Genomic DNA, 21,454 nt, shown 5'->3' with positions numbered 1-21,454 from the left:
TAGGGTATAGAGCCTTCGAAGCATTTCGATATGTGCCGTATTTCTCTGCGCATGCCCCACTCATAAACATTCGTTCCTCGACACGCATAATACATCGTATTTGTCTTCGTGACGCAGGCAGCTAACAGCAACAGGCGACGAGGCCGTGCTGGTGACATCTTCTATGACTGCCACCTCGCTGACTCAAACAAGCTTCGCGTCATTTAATTTCCAACAACGGGTTGGGTCTGCGTGTTCCCCCCTCCCCCTTTTTGTTTTCTATGAATATAAGATAAATGATAATACTTATTGGATAAAATTGGGTCATGAAATTGAAAGGGATGCTTTTGGCAGGGAACTCGCGACGGCTGTTGCATTGCGAGCGCTGTGAAAAAAACAAAGCCACAAGACAAGAGACAGGGAATAAAAACATTTTATACAGTGACAATGAGTATATTTCAAATTTATCGCTTCGTTTTCATGAGCGCAGATGGCTATAAATGGTCTGAGAAGTATTCCGGGCAAGGTAGACCTCGTGGAGGTCAAACACACAGTGGCGCTGTGGTCTTTGCACCATACGAAGCAAATCCGAAATGCCCGCAAAATGGCGGAACGTTATGTCATCCAGACACACATCGCCGACTACACACCTTAGAGTGCACATAAAAGAGTGACGTCATTGTCTGGATGTGTTTGTTGTTGTCGTGACCTTCGTTTCTAGGCGAAAAGGAACAAAGAACTCATCTATATCAAGCCCGCACGCTCGTTGTTTCTGTCGAGTTCCTTGGCATTTTATCGGCGCTCAGCGAAGAAATGAATCGCACGTACAAGTTTAGTTATATTCAGTGGCATCCTACCGTGCCATAACTTGAGGAAAGAAGCCTTCAATATCGGCCAAAAGCTTCAACAGAGATAAGATTATCAATGAATGATTTGCGGGAACGTCAGTACGCTTCCTAGCGAGCCCAGGGAAGCGTGCAGTGAAATTTCTGCAATTGAAGCGCAGAGTGGAAAGTCCCGCTGTCCCTCTCTGCTTTACTTATTTTTGGATCTCTTCCAGAGGTGCTTCATCGTTTTCATTCGGTACGGCAAAACGGGAGCTAATAAAACTTCTGAGCACTTCTCAGAAAAAAAATACAAGAATAGCCTACATGACATGACACGATACAAGAGCCCAATAAAACTATATAATGACGGATCGTCACAATCCCTTAATAAACCTGGCTAGTAACATCAAATATAAGTGAAAAGTAGGCAAAATTACGTAGGATTCACAGTCATAAACCAGTATCCACAGTCGGCTTGGACACCTTATACACAACGTTTCATACATGAGGCAAGTTGTCGTTTACCTACTTTCCGTATTAACAAGTTCGGAGCTACCTCTACATAATCTCTCAAGCTTTAAAAAACTTGTAAATACTGAATAAAGAAAGATCCACACATAAAACACGAGACACGTCTTACTTCTCACTCAAGGTTAGCCAAAATAGCTCCGCGTACACGTAGCCCCAATCAAAACCTGCTAAAATAAGAACACTTAAAAAAAAATTGGAGCCATATTAAGACACAGCCATTCCACACACCACACATGCACAATCCAGTACAAAAGTTTTTGGATGAAGGGCACCGAGAGAAAGTTGAGGTCCTCCACTGTCTATGAGCGTAGCATGAAAGTATCGGGAGCACTGTAGCGTTCACACTCCAAGTCCAGGACGCGCTTGTACAAAAAAAGAAAAAAAAAACCAGGCCGCATGATTGGAGCGTAAGAAAACTAAACGTTTTTGTGCCATTAGTTGTTTGTAATCATCTTGCACCGACTCTACTAGCACGCAGTGAACCCGGCGGGGTAACCACACACCCACCTACACGGACCTGCTTGTTCCAGAGCCGCATATCATTCTGCATTCTTGCCCTTAAATTGTCATGAGATATTAGTGTCATTCTCAAACCGCTCAATTTCCAGAATGCTGGCCAGTTGGAATCGGCAAGCGCACTTCGGGACCAAGATTACCTGGCAGCGCACTTCGCATCATCGGGGAAGTACGCTGAAAGAAGAGGCCTATGCCTAAGAAGCTGCTTAGCAAACGCCACTGAGGAACAATAAAGCTTTATCTCTCTCTCACTATTGACCTTCAATGTGGCAAGTACGTAGCATTCTTCGGGCTGGAAAAACATGTATCCAGTCTCATCAAAAGTCACATCATCACTTGTACTGAAGAACTGTGTCGTGCATAATCACTGCATGGTCAGGCAAACATAGTTATTTTATCACGGCGTTATCATTTTCACCGCACAATTCTCGAAGAAAGAAAACCGATAACTACATAACCTGAGTTCATCTCATGCTCGTCGAACCTGAGCCTGCCGACAGAAATGTGAACGCCGTACAGGGCGTTGCCTATTGTACTTACACCAATGCAAAGTTCTCGTCATCACGATTTTGCCTGTTCTGCTTATTTCCAATGCAATCGCAATGAGAAAACTGAGACTGGCAGTAACAAGACATGCATGATAGACACCAGGAAACATTGCTCTGAGCATTTTGGTTTGGCTCTTTGGGTGCTTACACATTGCAATAGACGGAGTAAATTTCATACAGGCGAAAAGCAGGGTAAAACACAGAAACCTATGCCCTACCGTAATCTCTGTTTCTGGTTTTGCATTTGTCTCTGACCCGAATTTTGGGTATATTTGGGTTACAGGAGGCCAAATTTAGCAGTAAACTTTCGAAAAAAAAAGAAAAAAAAAACTGGAAAGATATTCTGAGTTGATTCCCACATTGATACGAGCCAAGACTATGCGAGCCGGAGGCAGTAAATGAGGAAAGGCTGCACACAGTGTTCGATAAACCCGGTGACCTAGGAAAGGTTACACCCGTGCCCTCACATTATGAAGCTTGTGCTCCCTGCCATAGATGGTGCTTATACAAAATGAAGATGAGAAGTCCTCTTATTGGAACGTCACTGATCGAACACAACACACAGTACGGGTCGAGGTCTTCAACATTCCCCTTCAATCCATCGCTTACATGGGGCTAAAAACGTTTGCCCGTTGAAAACAGGACGACCAAGTCCTCACAAAATGTCCCCTAGTCACGCGTTCTTCACTCCTTTTGCTTGAGTCTGAGCCTGAGCAAGGATGAAGGCGATCGTGCGGAAGACAATCTCAAAGGCGAACAGAGACAGCACGAGAACGTGGAACTTCTTGTCCGCCGTGCCGGTGAACTGGAGGAACTCTTTGGGGTCCTCGTACAGGCAGATGAAGTCGTCGCAGCTGAGCGGCGGCCTATCGTAGCCGTAGACCGAGAGCAACATGCCGTGGTAAGCGTAGTACATGGGCGACAGGTACGTCAGCCAGCGTATGTATGGTGAAACAAGGTGCGACTGCACGAAGAAGCCGCTGAAGAAGAAGAACGGTGACACCACCGGGAGCGCGACGAACACCGCCGTCTGTAAGGAGAAATGTGAGGAGCCACATGTTGTAAGACCATTTTCAAGCATGCCTATTTGGCCACTACTGCTACACTCTATAGCTACGTTTACATCAAGCTGATAAAGTTGGGTCGAGTTGATTTGGTGGGCGAAGAACCAACCGCAGGGTTCCTGTAACCGTTACGGGATCGGGCCGAGCAAGCGCCGAGGTGAGTTCACGCAGACCTGAGCTTCGATGAGGGAGGAGCGATGCGTAAATAAAAACGAGTATTTTGGTACTTTTCGGTTAAGAATCTTCCCGCTTTTCTTTCCCTTCAAAGTCAGGGGTCCACCTATATTCCAGGCCAACCTATATTCCGGTTTATACGGCAGTTATCCCCGAATGTTGTGGATATCTGTTCTCAATTGGCTTCGAAACAATTTGTCGTATACCATAGGGAAAGAAAAGCTGTCGGGGGGCGTAAGCTCTATTCGGGAATTGTCTAAACGCAGATGTATTGTCTATGTGGTCAACATGTGGATTCCTTTGCATTCCTATATACGCGCTTTGGACGATAGAAAGTATAGACCCTTTCTTAAACAAATTAATTGAAATGTATTTATCGCGATCTCTGCCTGCAGACGTAAAACACGTTGGCCACGACAGGTATACAGACAATAATCGACAACAGGTAAAAAGCCATCTGTTTACAGAATATCTGTGGAAGTTCTAATGAGAATACAGAAAGAAACACTTTTCACTGTACCGTCCAGATAAATTTGTTACATTAGGTATCAGATCTTTGAGAGCAGCGTACATTGTACATGTATTCCATCTTACCTGCAGCTTTGTGACTGCTGAAACGATGAGTCCCAGTGCTTGAATGGAGGAGCAAAGCTGAATGTTGAACAGGGCAAGGCTCGCTATTCTCCACACTTCAAGAGGTTGAGAGGTGGGGTAGTAGATCAGCGCTATGAGCATAATGACAGGAATTACCTGTAAGGAAACGCAAGCCATTCAATGCTGTCAACTTTACCCATTGAGGAGTCGTGCAGATTTAGTAAGATCTCATTTTATTATTAACTGTATTTAAGAAGAGGCAAGATCTGGAATAAACTTTAACAGCACAAACAATGACACGGGCAGGAGTGCCCTGTCTTGTCCGTGTCTTTCTTCCACTCTTTCAGCGCATTCCGTATCATGAATGCACACGCCCAAGAACACATCTTGTTCTGGTAAGATCTCGTTTTGATTTCTTTTGACATCTCTAAATACAACAGATATGTCGCAGCTAAGAGTGCCGCATGCTTTGAGTGCCCACTAGTGAATATCAGGGTAGCTGTTTTTTCTTCTTATACGATAATTAGTAAAAAAGCATGATAATGCACATGTGAATAAGAATTAATAAAGTGCATAGGTGTCGTGCTCAAGGTTACCAGGACCACGAAATGGAACTAAACAAGAGGGATTTGGGCATTGGGGTGTACAGTGAACGAAGGGCAAATATTAGGGCTGTCTGTTTCTCGTTAATGCTTCGCTATATTAGAAATGCTTTAGTCGTATCATGAAGTCTACAAACCCGGGCAGCCCTATACCAAGAAACTCATATGGCACATAACCCCCCCCATCCGATAATAGCATACATTTTTATACGAGGTTTCCACATGTTAATATCAGGTTAGCGGATATTACGGGTTATGCAGCACAACAATTTTCTTTATAGGAACACATTATTTTTTTTTTTTGCGCTTGAGTTGCCACGCGGCATAACGTAATAATGTAGCCAAGTGCAAGCGTGCAGGCGCATTTCATGGAGATACTGCAACAATGACTTATAAAATGTCTTGTCCATAGTCCATGTTTCGTACACTTCAAGTTGATCACTGTTCAATTTTACACCTTTAAGTTCAATTTCGTGAAGTGTCTTCGTCACAGGGTACGTCCAAATATATACGCGTATATGGCGGGCATCCGCTTCAGACGCAGGAGCAGAGCACTTCGGACATTGGACAATGTCTTCGTACGGTTGACCCCAAGCACAAGTGATGGCTGGTGTAAGGGCAGCCCCAGCCCGAGAGTTCCTCCACCTGAGAAAGATTGTGGTGAAGGGAGCCGACACGCAGGGGGATGAGGGCACGCGTGTTACGTCGGAGGATGGATTTTCGGGCAATGAAAAACAGAGCGTGGGTCAGAGGGAAGGGAAAGAGGAGGAGTTACGGGTGTCGAGAAAGAGTGAGGAATGCGGTCCACAAGGTCATTGTTGTGGTCATGACCATGTGCCTGCACCCAGTGGACAGTAACATCCACACGTGTAGAATTTTGAATTTTGTTTATCTGCTCACAAATACGCAACGTTTTCGTTAATTGTTTGAAATGCTTAACTGCGCCGAGGCTGTCGGTACAGATGTGGGCTTCGTTGATGTTAGGCATGTTGACAAGGGTTTCAATGGCATCGTGTCTAGCCTGCAGCTCAAATAATAAGGGGCCTGAAAAGTGTGCTGCATAGCTGCGAGGGGTTTGGATGTCAGGGTGTGTCGGACTTAAAAAGGCTATTTGTCCTCCTCTTGAGTTAACCGCCGCGTCCGCGTATACCACACAACGTCCCGTAGGTACGGTCGTTGCAGTTCTTGCAATCGGTTGAGCACGCCGGCGAGCTTTGTCTTCTTGCTAGTGGTTAGTGATGTATACTACCATGGTGGAAGATTGTCCAAGTTCGTAGTCATGGCGTTCTTGATTGTGCCCATAGACGTAAAACTACATTAATTCGTGCCCTGCTTACTGAGAACAAAAAAAAATATTTCTCTCAGGAATTAAGGCTTCGGATTAACTACCTGGAGAAGTGAAGAAGCACACTTTGCGTAGTTCTAGCGATGCGAACACCGGTGAGGTGGGACTAAAAGTTGATGCGTAAAGATATCGTATTCTTCAAGACACTGTTTCTATTAGGACACCTTCCTGGCAGAATTACCAGGCACACTAGAAGTGCGCACTCACCGCTCTCATCAAGCCCCAGGGCAACATTAGCACTCGGGTAAACATGCCCAAGTTCTTGCTTCTCAGGTAATATGTGCACAAATTGAATATTTACCTTTCTTATTGTTTATAAAAGCGGATGCAGGAAATCATGCTGCTACTTTTACGACTCCAAAATAAGACAAGAACTCTAAATGATCGATGAACGCGCCGGAAGCTTACCAAAAATGGTAGCTCGACGATGTAGCGAGCCAAGTAGTAGAGCTTGATGCTGTACCACCGGTTTCTGTGCTCTCTCTGCAGCACCGAAATCTCTATGGGAACTGCAGGAGAAACAATAGCACACAACAGAATGAAATGATTCTGCCAGTATCTGTGTTAGACATACCCTTCACGCGGCCATACGTGCTATGTTTATGTGGAGAAATCTAAATAAGACCACCAGTCTGCGAGCATACTCGACGATCAAGGAACGGTGGCTTACGCTTCACCGTACTCTTGCTTTCTTTCCCCCCTGACTTGTTAAAATTGAAATGACAGTAAATAAAGAAGATTGACTCATCCTATAATGGTCACAGATACTTCTTATCGCATATCAGGAATACAAAAAATATAAATGGGAAGAAATGCCATTAGTCTGGAGAATAAAGCATACGAGATTTAATAAAGCTGAAAGAGGTCTCGGTCTGGTCTGATATGTACAAAAGGGGAAAATAGATACAAAACGTAAAAAATAGGCTGCCCAATACACTATTCATAAACACCGTAACACCATTAAGACGGAAAGGCTTCATCGGGGAACGTTTGCGCACACCAAACGACGACAACACGAAAAGGATACAAAGACCAGCGTAGATTAGCTGCGCTGGCCTTTGGGTCCTTTTTGTGTTGTCGTCGTTTAGTGTGCGCAAATTTTCCACAATGAACCGTAACACCAGTCACGAATACTGGGAAATTCGTATAAGGCTCAGCTCCGGCCCAATACACGGGGTACAGGTGAGAATGAACTCAGATGAGGTAATGTGCTGGGCTGTAGTACAATATATGAAAACAGGCTGCACTGTACACAATGCGATTCACTGCTGCGCGCAGCGTCACAAAAAACTTCCGCTAACAGCATAGTGTAATATACACCAATGCGGGACTTAATACATGTTCAGCCAACCAGGCTTAGTTCTGGTTACCCTCTCTGCCTTTCATTTATCCTTTTACAGTGTAAGCTGTTATGGACTCATTCCAATAGCCGTTTCGGTTCGCGATGGTGTCCGCCACCGCTGCCACCGACGCCTATCGCCGCCAGCCGTTGGGGACCGTAACCGCTATCGCCGGAAATGCGAAAAAAAGTACCGAAAAAAGACGTGGGAGCCAGATACTCTACCACTGACCCACGCAAGCGCTTGCTATCGGGCAGCGGAAAAATGCGCTATAAATGCTCTCCAGGCACGCGCACAGGCGCAGACGACCCGAGCCTCCGCCAGTATGGTGGCGCCATCTAGGCAAGGCGCCTACAAACGCAGCGTGCGCAGGCGCAGACAGCGAGATGCGATTCAGACGACGTGCGCAATCAAAAAGAAAAAAGAAAAACGCGATTCCCAGCCTCCGCCAGTATGGTGGTGCCATCTAGTTAAGGTGCCTGCAAACGCAGCGTGCGCAGGCGCACACGACGAGATGCGATTCAGACGGGGCGCGCATTTAACGCGATTCCAATGTGAGATGTGCGCCACGTATTCTGGATACCTCTTCGGTACACGTTATGGCGTCTACTCGCAACGTACGAACCGCTGCTGCAGAAGTGAATCGTAGAGCTACGTGCGCGGCTACAACCAGGCATCATCGGGCTCAGCAGACTGCTGTGCAGAGAGCATTACAAGCCGCAGCTCGCCGTCGACGCCGGGCGGACAGTTCAGATCGTTCTCGTCAAAACGAGGCGAAGAGACTTTGTCGCGAAGACCCTGGTGCGCGTGGTTCCGAAATTGGTGCTACTCTTGAGCCACTGCACCAGCTTACGCTGTGACTGTGCTGCGTGTGGCGCGCAGGCCTGTGACTTTTTTTCTCTTTATCTCTCATACGTTCAAGCGATTCACCGGCGTCTATTTAATAGCCACTCTACATTGTCGGTGGCAGGTAAATAATGCCGAAGCTCCACTCACAACAGTGCGCTGCGGCTGCAATTCGAGCTGCCACACTTGCAAGATATAGTTTCCTTGCAAATCAAACAGGCATGAAGAGTAGGCGCCCGAAACGTGTTCTAACGAGAAACACCTGGTGGTCCCACAGCGCACGCAAGCCTCAAGTACGGGAACGGGAATGTCTGCTCACCGTTTAAACGTGGCACGGGACTGGGAAATATGAAAATAGATTATAGGAGCCGAAATATTTGACTTTGCCAAGGGTTCGAGCAACATTCTCGTGCACATCAGGGTATACATATAGGTCTACGGGGTGCACCACAAAATATCACACTAACGTTTTTACCGAAAGGTGTATCGTTTGTACATCAGGCAGAGCATCTACACTTCACTGAAGCGCCTGAGCGTGGTCATTGTAGGCCCGTGAAAAGCAACGAGAAAGAAGGGGTGGTAGATTCAGACTATGTGTTTCGCTAATGCATGACCGCACGTTCCCTTTGATAGACATTTGCCGCGGCACTATTGACCTGTCACGGACAACACATATACAAACTTGTTTATAAATAATAGCCCAGCTACACGGAGGAAAATTTGAGGACCAACGAGATCAAGCTCTCGCAGTGGCCCGTCAAGCTCTTGGAACAAAAAAGAACCGTGCGTCAAAAAAAGTCCTCCTAGCACGGTTGAACCAGGGCCAAATCTAGATGCTGTTCGCATGCCAAGGCAATAAGCGGGAACCACATAGAAGGCAGTTGAACGTGCTCTCCGCTTTGTTGTCAGCGTGATTATTGGAAGGCCGCTCGCCGTAGCGTTATTCGCGTGCAAAATGCAGGGCAACCGCTTAAAGCAACAACTACAATAAATGCCCTTCGGACGAAAAGCCACAATGAAAATGGTGAGACCACATGGGCACACGAGTGAAGAGGATCGGTACGTGGTTAGTGGGCCCAATAAAACGTTTTTCAATTTGTATCAGCACAATCTCCACTTTCCGCTACTGAATGCATCGCCCGTAGAAGAGCACCTCAACAGACAGTTGCACTCACAGACGATCACAGTGGGCAGGATGGACTGGAACATGACGATGCAGCACATGCCGAAGAACATGTTCGCGTTGTTGATAACGGTAGACGCTTTTCTGCCGATGTCATAATACAGCATGATCATCATGATGGCGAACGCCAGGTATGCGGCGAACCTCAGAGGAGTGGCCACCTGCGGGAAACGTCACAATTCATCTTTGGAGATAGGGTCTTGTGGGCTGACTTCTAATGTCATGACATATATATTACGCAATTCTTCACTGTGAGGGGTCCCCAGCAGCATACGTACAGCAAAATTATTCGATTTCGTGGTTTTTAAAATGCAGAACATCGTCATTTTAAAAGAAGGAACCGGGACAGAAAATTTACGTTGTTATAGATGGTGTTTCGTGAAAAGCGGCAACGCTTTAAGAGAGCCATAGTAACAATGGTAAAATTGTTGTGACGACCGTTAACAGCTGGCCTCGTCCTACGCAACGCTCTTTCCCTTAGCAGCTGGGTCCGAAGAAACGCAAAGCGTACAACGAGGGTCCACTGTAAATCAATAAATTCCGATTTTTATCAATTTATTTCAACCAGGCTGTGAGCCTGAAAAGAGCGACACCCTCTGCTTGTTCGGAAGAAGGCGCTGAAATCAACTTACCAGTGTTTAAATTAGTTGTCAAAGTTAATATCCACCCATTTTACAGGGCCTGCAACTGTTGGAATAGTGCGCTTTCGCGACCAATGATTTTACGAAAGCAAAAGTTGCCCAGGCAAATGAGGGCCACCACGTTGACGGACGTCAGGGGACGCCAGAATAAAACAGAAGGATGGAGTTTTATGTGTGGGCACCTGTTTAATTTAGGGCACGCATGGTTTCGTAACGTTTGTGAACGTCTCAACACCCGGGCCTACAACGGGCTCTAATGGTCGCCGAATCCAAAGGCAAAACAACAATACTTGGCTCTTTGCAGTAAGAGACAACACGTTCGTGCACTGACCTTGTTTCTGGCAACGGAGAGCCAACACCTCCTGAGCAGGATTCCTAATTGATGAAAGCTGGAAGATGTGAAGCTGTAGAGCTTGTTCGCCTCGGCCATGTGCTGCAAAATGCAAACATACAAGCAACTGGTGGTCATTCGCATTCTGGATTGATTCACACCTCAATGGGCAATTGACTAAGTTTAACAGACGTATCCGGGATCATCACGTTTTGTTACTTCATATACTGTACAGACTACATACACTAGACATTAGTCGACAAATTAAAGCTATTACTTACGAACTAGGAACTAATAAGAGACATTAGGGCTAATATTACATACCTTAAATTTGTCAAATATATTCCTAAATGTATAATATCAAACATACTCAAAATACATTTCACGCTTACATGTTGGTAACTACGTTCTTCGGAATGAATTTGGTTTTGCCGATACCCCCTGAGTGAGTTACTCAGCGCAGTGCGGACGACCACCGAGAGATGGCGCTAGGCATCTCACACGCCTCACGTCTCTCGTTTTTGGCGCTTAGTTTACTTTTTGTCTTACAGGAGAAGTTACTCCGAAGCAGTGGTATAAAAAAGATCACGTACTCGTGACGCCTGCGGCAAAAAAAGATGTTCCACATCAACCGTCAAGGTTTGTGAGTGGTGGCGCTGGCTAACACTCCCAGGGTTAGTTGTAGTAGTAAAAACATAAATACCCCAGCAAGTGGACGGGAAAACGGCGCCGCTGTAGCTCAATTGATAAGAGCATCGCACGCGTAATGCAAAGACGTGGGATCATTCCCCACTTGCGGCCATATGTTTTTTCACCCACTTGATTTTCATTAATTTATAATTTCTTGAATTCAGTTAGTAAGTACAAATAATTTTCCCTATGTTGTCCTTGGTTGTTGGCTTCTTACGATATGATTGACAAAAATCAGGCCCCTTGCTTAACCTCCTTTTCTTCTCGTAAGTTATAAAATAGTTTTTCATTCGGTAATTTATTTTGCAATTGTCAGAGATGCAATGACTTTTCACAAAAGTTGCATAAAGGTGTAGTTTCTTGCTAGTTCACATGTGTATTTCTACATAAATTCATTTTAAGGCGAACCCAATTCAAGAAAACAATGAAGTCTGCTTTAATAAACAGAACTCTACAAAGGGAAAGTTCTTGTAACGTTCACCCTTGAGTAATATTTTTTGAACGGTACCAGACAGTGACCAGTTAAGAGACATCCGGCATCCAGCAGACAAAGCCAGCAGATATGACAATCTGCTTACCCTTTCGGACATGATCTTGCCGCCGTATATCGTCCGTCGCTTGTGGTCTCCTGATTCTTTTTCTTCAGGTTGCGGCTCCTCAAACTCTTTGGCGAGTTCGTCCGTGTAGTCCCCGTAGTCGCCAGCGGCTACTTCAGCAACTACAGTGGTCGAAAAATAGAACGACAATGAAATGTGGACGCAACATAACATCGCTCTCAGCACCCTTCAGCACCACAATCGTACCCTGCGCTACGGTTTCGCCACGATGGGCGTGATAGTGCAAATCGTACATTATATATAATGTATGCTGAAATATTTCCATTCCACCTGGTGTAATATAATTAGATCGGCGCTAAGGGTTTGTCAGCTTTGAATATATATTTTTCCCCCGGTGAGTGACTATTCATACACCACTGCAATAGCGAACAGCCCTGCCTATGATAACTTTGGCTGCAAGGAGACGGTGAGGCATCTTTTTTGTTTCATCACTAGCTATATTGCGCTCAGAAAAGAGCTCTCGCCCAGGCTAGATAGACTGCACAATCTTATGCGGAGTCTTGCTTCAAAAAGCGGTAGAGCTCCTCTGAGAAATTTCTTTGTTTTACGATGTCAGTGAATTGGAACTGCAGACTGTGAAGCGGACTTGTAAATAGGCTACAACTAAAATTTGGGAAATAAAGGGCCAATAAGGCTTACTCTATGAGAATAGATGTAAATATATGAGCATGGAGACGAGAGAACAGGTGTCGACTCCGTGGCGATGGGTTCTCCTGGATGTGCGGGTTCCCTTTATGTAACGTGCGAGTACACCACTCACCGTAGTCGGCAGGATTGTGGTATTGAGGGCAATTCAGGCTGTGACGCGACAGGAACTGAACCAGATCGTCCACTGGGCCATTGTATATGCAGCGTCCTTTTGATACCATGTACAGCTGTAAAGAAACCGAAAATCCTTCTTAGACAAAAAAAAAAAAAACAAATAACGAAAAGAAACATACAAACGCATTTGATTGGGTTTTCTGCTAACAGAGTTTACCTGACTGCACCCACGAATTAGGGTTAGAATATTGAGCTTAAACTTGCATAGTTAGCAACCACTTAGCATCCGTTATGATCCGTTATCATCCGTTAGTATCCCTTAGCACGCGTTAGTAACCTGTTAGCATCAGTTAGCATCCCAGCTGTGTCAGTTTGTGACAATTACCATTTCACACTTGCTCTATACTAAGGCAGCCATTATATAGACATTTAGCGAGCTCCTTAAACAACACACTGCGATGTATCTCTTGAAGTCGCATTAGCGTGTTATATGAGTCGTAGCAATTGCTTAAATGCAAATGTTGAATGATGGCGCAAACAATCGGAAAACTTGTAAGTACATAAAAACTTCTGTAATTGATATAAACTGCCTTCTACGTCCCCGCATGAAGAATCGGAAAAAATGAAAGGGGTAGATATCGGAATCACCAATAATAGATCATAGAGACGCTGAATAATATTCTAGGTATCGAGGTGCCAAACTCGCGTATTATAATGACGCCTGGCGGTGCGTTTCGCTTTGCTGTGACCAAATCAGAAGCGATAAAGTTAGTCCAGAAAGCACAAAGGAGGATGGGTAATTGCACGAAGTAAAGATGCCTCTGCTCACCAAGTCAAAGTGGGAGAAGATCTTGGCACTCGGTGTGTGTATCGAGCAGATCACGGTGTGCCCACGTTCCGCCATCTCCTTGAGGATCTGGACGCACAGAAGACTAGATACGTTGTCCAAACCACTGCGTGATGAAAAGACGCGAGTTAGCATTGTACAATGCACACCCGCAGAACAAGTAAAATGTATTCACAGTTTGCGGTGCGGGGGCCAGTGACTTCGATACTGAGCTGCCAAGCTCGTCTATTATAAGGTGTCTGATCACCTGTCCTTACCGCTAGTGGCTTCCACCAAGCCATTTAGTTTGATACGCCGGGTGTAGTGTCGTCATATACGTTGGTGAACGCTATGAAATTAATAAGTGAATGCGCTGGTGAAAGTTCCATTTGTGTTTATATCGTATGTACGCCGTAAACGTACGCTTTAGTACGTAACTGATGCGTCGTTTTTAACTGATGCGTCGTAACTGATACGTACTGAAGTACATCGTTTTTATTTTTTTATTCCATTTGACAATGCTTATGTTTAATTATCAGTTTGGATTTGCTGTTTATTCCTAGGCAAGAATGTGTGCACAAATGTGCTTTTTCTTTCGCATTACTGTACCATTATATGTAGAGAATGTCTACCAGCGCGTACTGTGACGACCACCACTATCCTGTCGGTAGTAAAAAAACATAATCACATAGTAAAAAAAAATGCATAAAAATATTTTGGTGAGTCGACCTCATTTTGACATTCGTTGGCCACTGGTACCTATACGAGCTCGTGCTTCGTTCTCTGTTTCCCACATGGCGGTAATTTTGTTTGCTACCTTGATCGTGTGTACTCAGACTTCCATAAATAAAGCATCATGGCCAGGGGCATGACGGAAAGGAGAACCTAAAGGCTTTGGCAGCACGCGAATACAAGAAGACGGGGGCATCAAGTACGGAGTTTATCAGGGGAATTGCCAGCAGAAAAACAGCGGCGCATATCAACAACGCCGATTTGCAATTCATTACCTGGTCGGTTCGTCCAGGAAAACCACGGGTGGGTTGTTGACGAGCTCTTGGGCGATGGCCAGCCGCCGGCGCTGGCCACCCGAGAGGTCGCTCGTCCGCGTCTTGCGGCATTCGTACAGTCCCCAGCCCTGGATCGAGTGGTTCACCTGCGTAATGAATGGCAAGGTTCAGAGAACGGACGCGAGTCAACGCATGACGAAGGACGCACCAGGCAACGGTGTCACATAGATGTGGAAACTAATTGATCAACAGTGGGCGAGCGAGGAAAGTCTGAGTTCGGAAGCAACGTTCTGACGAGACGACTTTTATTCGTTTCGACAATGGGACTTTTCTTCAGCAAGGCGAGGACCAAAATTTCGGCCAAAAGGCTGTCTCGCTTCCCTCAGTTGCCCACTGTTAATCAATGTATGGCGAATAATCCTAAAGGTATACATCTTAGAGGGGGTAGATCTCCCCAGTTGAGTAGATGAGGTCAACAGGCAGTCTTTTGATGGTGGCTCTGCTGGTGGTCCAGAATCGATATTATCGATCTGCAGCGGGCTAAAGAGAGCACTTCCTTTAATTAAAGGAACGACATTTTAGGGGGGGGGGGAAGCCTGGTTGGGCATACCCTGGACAAAAAGCCCGACGAATAAATTGACGATTCGCTTCTTCTTCACCGTTGACAGCTTTAAACAATAGTTCGGAAAGCTCTCGGCAAATTTGCAAGAAGTATTATTCTTGACGTGGAGAAATATTATGACTACCAATTTTTCGTCAGTCCTCCTGGGGTTCCTTTTTATTTTTAGCTAGCTGTCTTTAGTTTGCTCAGTGAGAATGGTAAATAAGCGGGCACACTTTAAGTCCTCATAAACAAAGAAGAATATTTGCAGCTAGATCTTTACATTTGTCTTGGAGCTTCACACTAGATTGTTCTCGGCCAGCAAAATGCACTGGCATAATGCATAAATGCGTAAAATGTACGCACTCTCCACCGTCCTTTAAGAAATTGGAAGCCATCACAAGTTAACTTGAACGGTGCTTTATTCCCTCTGCGACGCTTATGACAACCTGGGCCGCGATTTTGTAGCGAGGCATTATGACTTATTCTACTCTAGTCTTATCATCCACCACTCATGGCCGGCGGATCCCGTTCATAACGCGAGCGGACCGTCGCTCCGACCACTGACAAAGCGCGATAAGCGCGAAAAGGCATTATTACTTTAAAGGCATCGCTACAAAATACCGGCCCTGCGCGACTTGATGCCAGGATGCGTAATGAAGGCGATGGATTACTTGGCAAACGCCCAAGAAAACGCTACTAAATTATCGAGTGGCACATCGCTGAACCTTACACGGGACGACCTTCGACGTCCGTGGGTCACTGAAAGAAAAGTGTTATCGTGATATGATAGCACGTTGCATAAACGACACTTCACGTGGCATACGCCACGCGGGCTAACAGTCATCTCGATGCTTTCGCTGTGCGTTTTACCGAATCGAAATTAATTCCCAGGAACGTCGTGCGTTTTCCTCGACGGACGTAATTTTCTGCTGGCTTGTTGATTATCACCTTGCTGGAAGTTTTTTTTTTCTTTCTTGTTGCTGTTATTTCTTCGCACTTTGATGTCCGCTGGCATCGCGCTCCGGCGGCTAATTTCGACAAGTGCGCGTGTGCGCGACAGCCTCCACGAAACAGGAAGCTGGACACCCCATACGCTAGGGGCTGCGAAATGCTAGAACAGTGCCAAGTTCGCATCTGGCAGCGTAGTATGGGGATATGTACTTTGAGTACAGGCACACCTTTGAACAAAATACGTTAAATGCATTGAATAATGTCGCCCTGCGTTCTCGCCTGATGTGGGCTCGTACTTGGTTACTTTGGGGCATATAAAACCTACTCGTTCTTTTCTTTTTCCCTTTGCTTCTAGCCAGCGCAGGAACGTTCCCTAACTTCACTATACATATATAGATCAACTACCACGTGGTTAAGCTTCAGACTTAGCAAAGGAAAACCAAGACTAAGTATCAGCCGATAACATGCTGCCTTGTTGGGCAGCCTCAAGAGAAAGTTGAACCGAAATCCCCATGTAACCAACCTGCTCACAAAAGATTTTAGCTGCCTCAGGATATATACATTTTGAATAGCTGACGCTTGGTCGAGTTGCTTTCGATGCGACATGGCGTGAAGATAAAACGGTTCTGACGACGAAAAAGAGTAAAATAAATAAAGGGTGGGGTGAGGTAGGAGGAGATCAAACAAAAATTCGCACGTTTGCATTACTTTCGTTGTTTCTTTGCTCCTCCTGCTTGATATGCAATATTCGGGATATGCAATGTGCGTGATATGCCATATTCTTTTTAGAAAAAAAAATGGCCGTAAAGCTTAAAAAGTTCTTCAAATATTTTTTGGAGCTAGCATGTGGCATCATCATATTGTCCCGTTGTGCGACGTTGAAAAAGCAGACAACGGTGAAACCTTGGAGCAATCAAATCTAACTGTTTATTGGGCGAACATATGCCCAGAAAACAAGTGACACTCAATTTAGAACGACAGCGGCAATCGTCGCAAATCTGATATGCTGGTCAAGCACGTCGGCTCTCTTACATGACACGTCGAAGGTTCCAGCGTAATCGATGGTGCCCGCGTGTCTTCCAGAAAGTACGGCACAATTCGCGTCGCGCATACAGTCAAATTATAAAATGTTCGGCGAGAACATACACAACGAATAGAATGAACGACTACATTCGAGTAAGTTCGAAATCATACAGGCGCGTCTTGAGGTGAGCGATAACCTTGTTAGTGGATGAAATGCAGTCCCCGAGAAAAAAGATAAATAAGTGCGCGTGTCAATACTGCTTCTGAACTAAAATGCGATATCTCTCGTGATTTGATGGTCCCACGGGAGGCCGCGTTGGAGGTCGTCAGGTGGAGGTCGACATAGTGACGTTGTGGCAATGTCCTGTCAGTACTCAATTACAGGACCGTTGGAGCAATCCTTTGGCACCTTGCATTTGACATATTGCCAGATCATTGGCGAGCGCAGTTGGAACTGCTGTCAGTAGAATGGATATCAGGGCGAAGTGGTACAATGTTTAAATAACGAAAGTACTGTCTCAAGTTGGGCAAGGAGCAGGTCGCAGAGCGACAAGCGCTGATCGGATGGAGCACGAAAACACGCGAACCATTTGTCAGTGCAGGAAATTCCGCGCTTCCTAAATGCGTACCGCTGCGCGCAGACAGCCGCTGCTGACCCACCCTGCGCTCTTTCAACACATCAATTTCTTCGGCGAATGGCAACGCCCTACAGTTCTAAGCTGGGAGTAGGGCTGTTACACGTGCGCTGTAATTGTTGTCACACTTTCGCGCCGTTGGTTGATGGCAGATTCGTGCTTGTTGTTACGGCAGGAAGATCGTCATCCAAGGACGAAAGCACAGACACGTGCTGAAGCCATAATTTGAGAGATGACAGTAATCACTTCTCTAATTACCAGCATGTTCGTCACGACTAAAGTACAAGAAAACTAAAACAAAGTTGGGCTGACTCAATTCTCACGCGCGTCCTTACTTAAGCCTAGCTGCCATCGTTAACTTGCTTTCTTCAGCCTATATATACTCACTTGTTTCACGGAACATAGTGCACTGAAGCGGAATTCGTTTCTTCAAATACCTTAAAGATTAAACTTAGTGGCACATTATTATAAACAAACGTGAATAAATCACTGAAGACCGTAATTACCGTACGATAGTTTGACGCCATGAGACGGCTTCTTAGTGCAGCAACATTCTTTTTCAACGCGGAAAGCAATAATTAATAGATAAATCAGTGGCGTTTTTGGAGCAGCTAAGACGCATTTTGTAAAGTGTCTAAGCCTATAGGCGGGAGTGCATGTAATGCTAATGCAATTCGATTTCAGTGACAATACAAGGCGTTCATTTCTAAGTTTTACACAATTTTTAAAAACCGCATGCGGCAGGTAGCTTAATTCTTATCGTTGAGCTGGGTTATTCGAAGAGGCGGACATTAGTAGCACGAGAAATCGAAATACATATTCAACTAATTAACAAAAATTGACTAATGAACTTCTTAGTTAATTACTTTACGATGCATATTGCAATTTACGAATTGTAGCCGGTGAGTTTTCAAGACGTATCTACTTGAAATGGCTTTCCAGGATGGCACCAATTTCGAGATATTATTTCCCAAAGCGTGGGACGAAATACATGGGCGTTCCAGTTACTTCTGTGCTTCAATGTATTAAACAGCCCTTTTGGTAAAAAAGTAAATGAAACAACAGTGCATTTCTAAGGCGAGTTTGATGGCGCATATCTCCAAACTGGTGTCATTCTGGAACTTCATTCCAAGTGGACACGCCTGACAAGCTCACCGGCTACAATTCGTAAATTGCAATATGTGTCATGAAGTAATTAACTAAGAAGTTTATTAGTCATTTTTCGTTAATTAGTTGAATATTTGTTTCGATTTCTCGTGCTACTAACGTCCACCTCTTCGAATAACCCAGCCCAACTATAAGAATTATGCTATACCTGCCACAGGCGATTTCTAAAAATTTCGTAAAGCTTAATTTTGAGCACCCGGCATATATATATGAGGAGCAACGATTGGTCCAGTGTCAGGTATTTAAATGCCCACCAACGTAAACTTTGTCTGCGTGGCAAGGAAGTCGTCGTTCTTACCTTCTCCATCTTGCTCACTTTGTCCAGGAAGGGCATGCGCAGTTCAACGCTCATAGTGAGCGCCTCCTGGACGGTGAGCGTTGGAGACAGTCGGTCCTGCTGCATCACGTAGCAGCTCTGCTTGGTGAACAGGCGCGGCGCCCTCACGTAGCCGTTGATGTGCACTTCCCCTTCGTAGCCGGTGTCACTGCGCGGTTGGAAAAAAAAAAAGATGTCAGTATACGCAGGGTGTGACCACTTTTGCTGGGCGTACGTAGCACACCGTGTTTTCGAAACGGGCGATGTGCACAGCGCAACCGCGGACAAAGGATGAAAAAGAACGACGTAGACAAGCGCTTGTCTACGTCGTTACTTTCGGGTCCTTCGTCCGCTGCCGATGCTGGGCACTTCATCATGGATTAACAACTAACCCGGACGAGCACCTTGCTTCGAAAGTGCGCCGGTTTTCAGAAAAACGGTTACTACGCTAAAACGGTGCATAAAAGCAGGTGGTAAAAGGTTTTAAATTTCGACATGTCATCACCGAAGGTGGCAGGCTAACGGCAAACAGCTCCTACGAACAAAAAAAATTAATAAATAAATAACATAGTGAATTCTACGCCTAAATCATTAACAAATTAAACGCGAAGCTACAAAGTTACGGAAGACAGAAAGAAACATTAATTATGTTGTAATATTTGAACAATCTGAAACTGTTTGCTCGCGTCCAGTTTCGAAGTATTCAAGCTCATAAAATTGATTTGTCATTTTTTTTCTTTGATTTGCTTGCGTGTCGAAATTGCAAACTGGTCAATATCAGAGAGCAAACGAGCCTCGTGATATGCTCGCGAGGAGCAAACATGGGGCCTCAAAGTTGGTCTTGGGTTACACGTAGATGCGGAGTTAGTTTTTTGGGGTGCTTCCTATTGCTGGTTTGCCGGTAAGCCAGTATAAGCGGTGCTTACAGGCCACCGGCTTTGATTGTAACTCTGCCGCAGGACATAGCGCGACTATTCGCTAAACGAAGCGAATTGGCGCTGGCATCGGCGCCAAATATTTTGAATCAAGTGCAAATATAGAGCATTATTAAATATAGACCTATTTCTGATAATCGCTAACATTGCCACACACATAATGAGCTAAGGATTGTAACTTCGAACGATACTTCGTCAAGTGGATATCCGCAATTTGAGTCCGTCATCCGAAATATTCAGACAGCTCAATGTTTTTTCCGGAGTTTTTCATTGCAGATTCAATACAGAGCCAGCAGTAAGTTCAGCTCAGAGCACACAAGCACCAGTAAACAATCCCGTTACGTTGAGCCAAAGGCTAGCAAGCTTACAAAGAAGGGAAGGGCAGATGTGAGCCAAAGGGCTAACTTACTAGAATCCACTGAGAAGGTTGAGCAGCGTGGTCTTGCCAGCGCCCGACGGACCCATGATGGCCGTCAGTGTTCCAGGCCGTGCAGCACCGCTCATGTTGTCCACCAGCGTCTTCGTGCCTGCGTGAAAGGTGCGCGTAGCAAGATTTTAGTCGCCTAGCAAGAGTATCGCGAGAAATCACGTTTAGGAAGAGGCACAGGAAAGTATGAAAATGACAACGAAGACGACGTTGGTGGTACCACGACGATGACTTTCCTGTTTTACTTTAACATATAATTCTACGCTATTCAATGCTAATTCCATAGATATTCGGAAATCTATCCCCCATATTAATTTGGAATGTTTCACCCATTTCTTGGCCAATCGCCCACCGTGGGTAGGACCACATGCGTGATAGGAAACAGCAGCAACAACAAGCTTTCTTGCTTTACATTCAAAATGGCGAATAATAATCTTTGCAAGTTGACCACTCGGAATTACTGCACCGCTGAAAGCCGCCTCGAGAACGAATGCGGCCTTGCGCACCAGCGACGTCACGTGATCGCATTTTGACGGTGCCGCATCGAAGCCATCGGCAAACTTTAAAACAGAAGGCACTCACATCACGAGTATCAGTGCTATGGCAACATTATGAAATCAGTCACTTGATACTTTCAACTATATTCAGTTTCTTGCATTGCGCACGACAACGCAACAGCTCGAGACTACAGCCGCCCAGTAATCAGTCTTCTGCATTCTTAAATCAGTGGTGCCAACGGTATGCCTCAGAAGTGCATTCAGGCACCGAATTCTTCCCGCGTACTTCTGGACATGGTGTCAAAGAGGACATATTGGGACCCGCCGTGGTTGCTTAGTGAATTTAGCGTTGCGCTGCTAAGCACGAGGTGGCGTAGTCAAATCGAGGCCGCGGCGGTTGCATTTCGATGGGGGCGAAATGCAAAAACGCCCGTGTACCATCCATTCGGTGCACGTTACAGGTGGTCAAAATTAAC

General features: G+C 45.4%; 1 protein-coding gene across 1 annotated transcript in view; it reads right to left on the bottom strand.

The window, feature by feature from the left end:
• Window positions 1–396: 396 nt before the first annotated feature.
• LOC119455787 (ATP-binding cassette sub-family G member 1) overlaps window positions 397–21,454 on the bottom strand; it is a 79,582-nt gene continuing 58,524 nt past the window's right edge. The window contains exons 3-13 of the mRNA XM_037717250.2: window positions 20,464–20,581; window positions 19,102–19,288; window positions 14,424–14,569; window positions 13,420–13,543; window positions 12,589–12,703; window positions 11,790–11,929; window positions 10,522–10,623; window positions 9,542–9,710; window positions 6,589–6,689; window positions 4,234–4,389; window positions 397–3,431 (exon numbers count right to left, since the gene is read on the bottom strand). Of these exons, the coding sequence (XP_037573178.1) occupies window positions 3,075–3,431; window positions 4,234–4,389; window positions 6,589–6,689; window positions 9,542–9,710; window positions 10,522–10,623; window positions 11,790–11,929; window positions 12,589–12,703; window positions 13,420–13,543; window positions 14,424–14,569; window positions 19,102–19,288; window positions 20,464–20,581 (1,715 nt within the window). The 3' untranslated portion in view covers window positions 397–3,074. The remainder of the gene's footprint in view (window positions 3,432–4,233; window positions 4,390–6,588; window positions 6,690–9,541; window positions 9,711–10,521; window positions 10,624–11,789; window positions 11,930–12,588; window positions 12,704–13,419; window positions 13,544–14,423; window positions 14,570–19,101; window positions 19,289–20,463; window positions 20,582–21,454) is intronic.

This window comes from Dermacentor silvarum, chromosome 6 (assembly GCF_013339745.2).
Source record: "Dermacentor silvarum isolate Dsil-2018 chromosome 6, BIME_Dsil_1.4, whole genome shotgun sequence".
Lineage (NCBI taxonomy): Eukaryota > Metazoa > Arthropoda > Arachnida > Ixodida > Ixodidae > Dermacentor > Dermacentor silvarum.
This window is presented reverse-complemented; position numbering and strand designations above follow the sequence as displayed.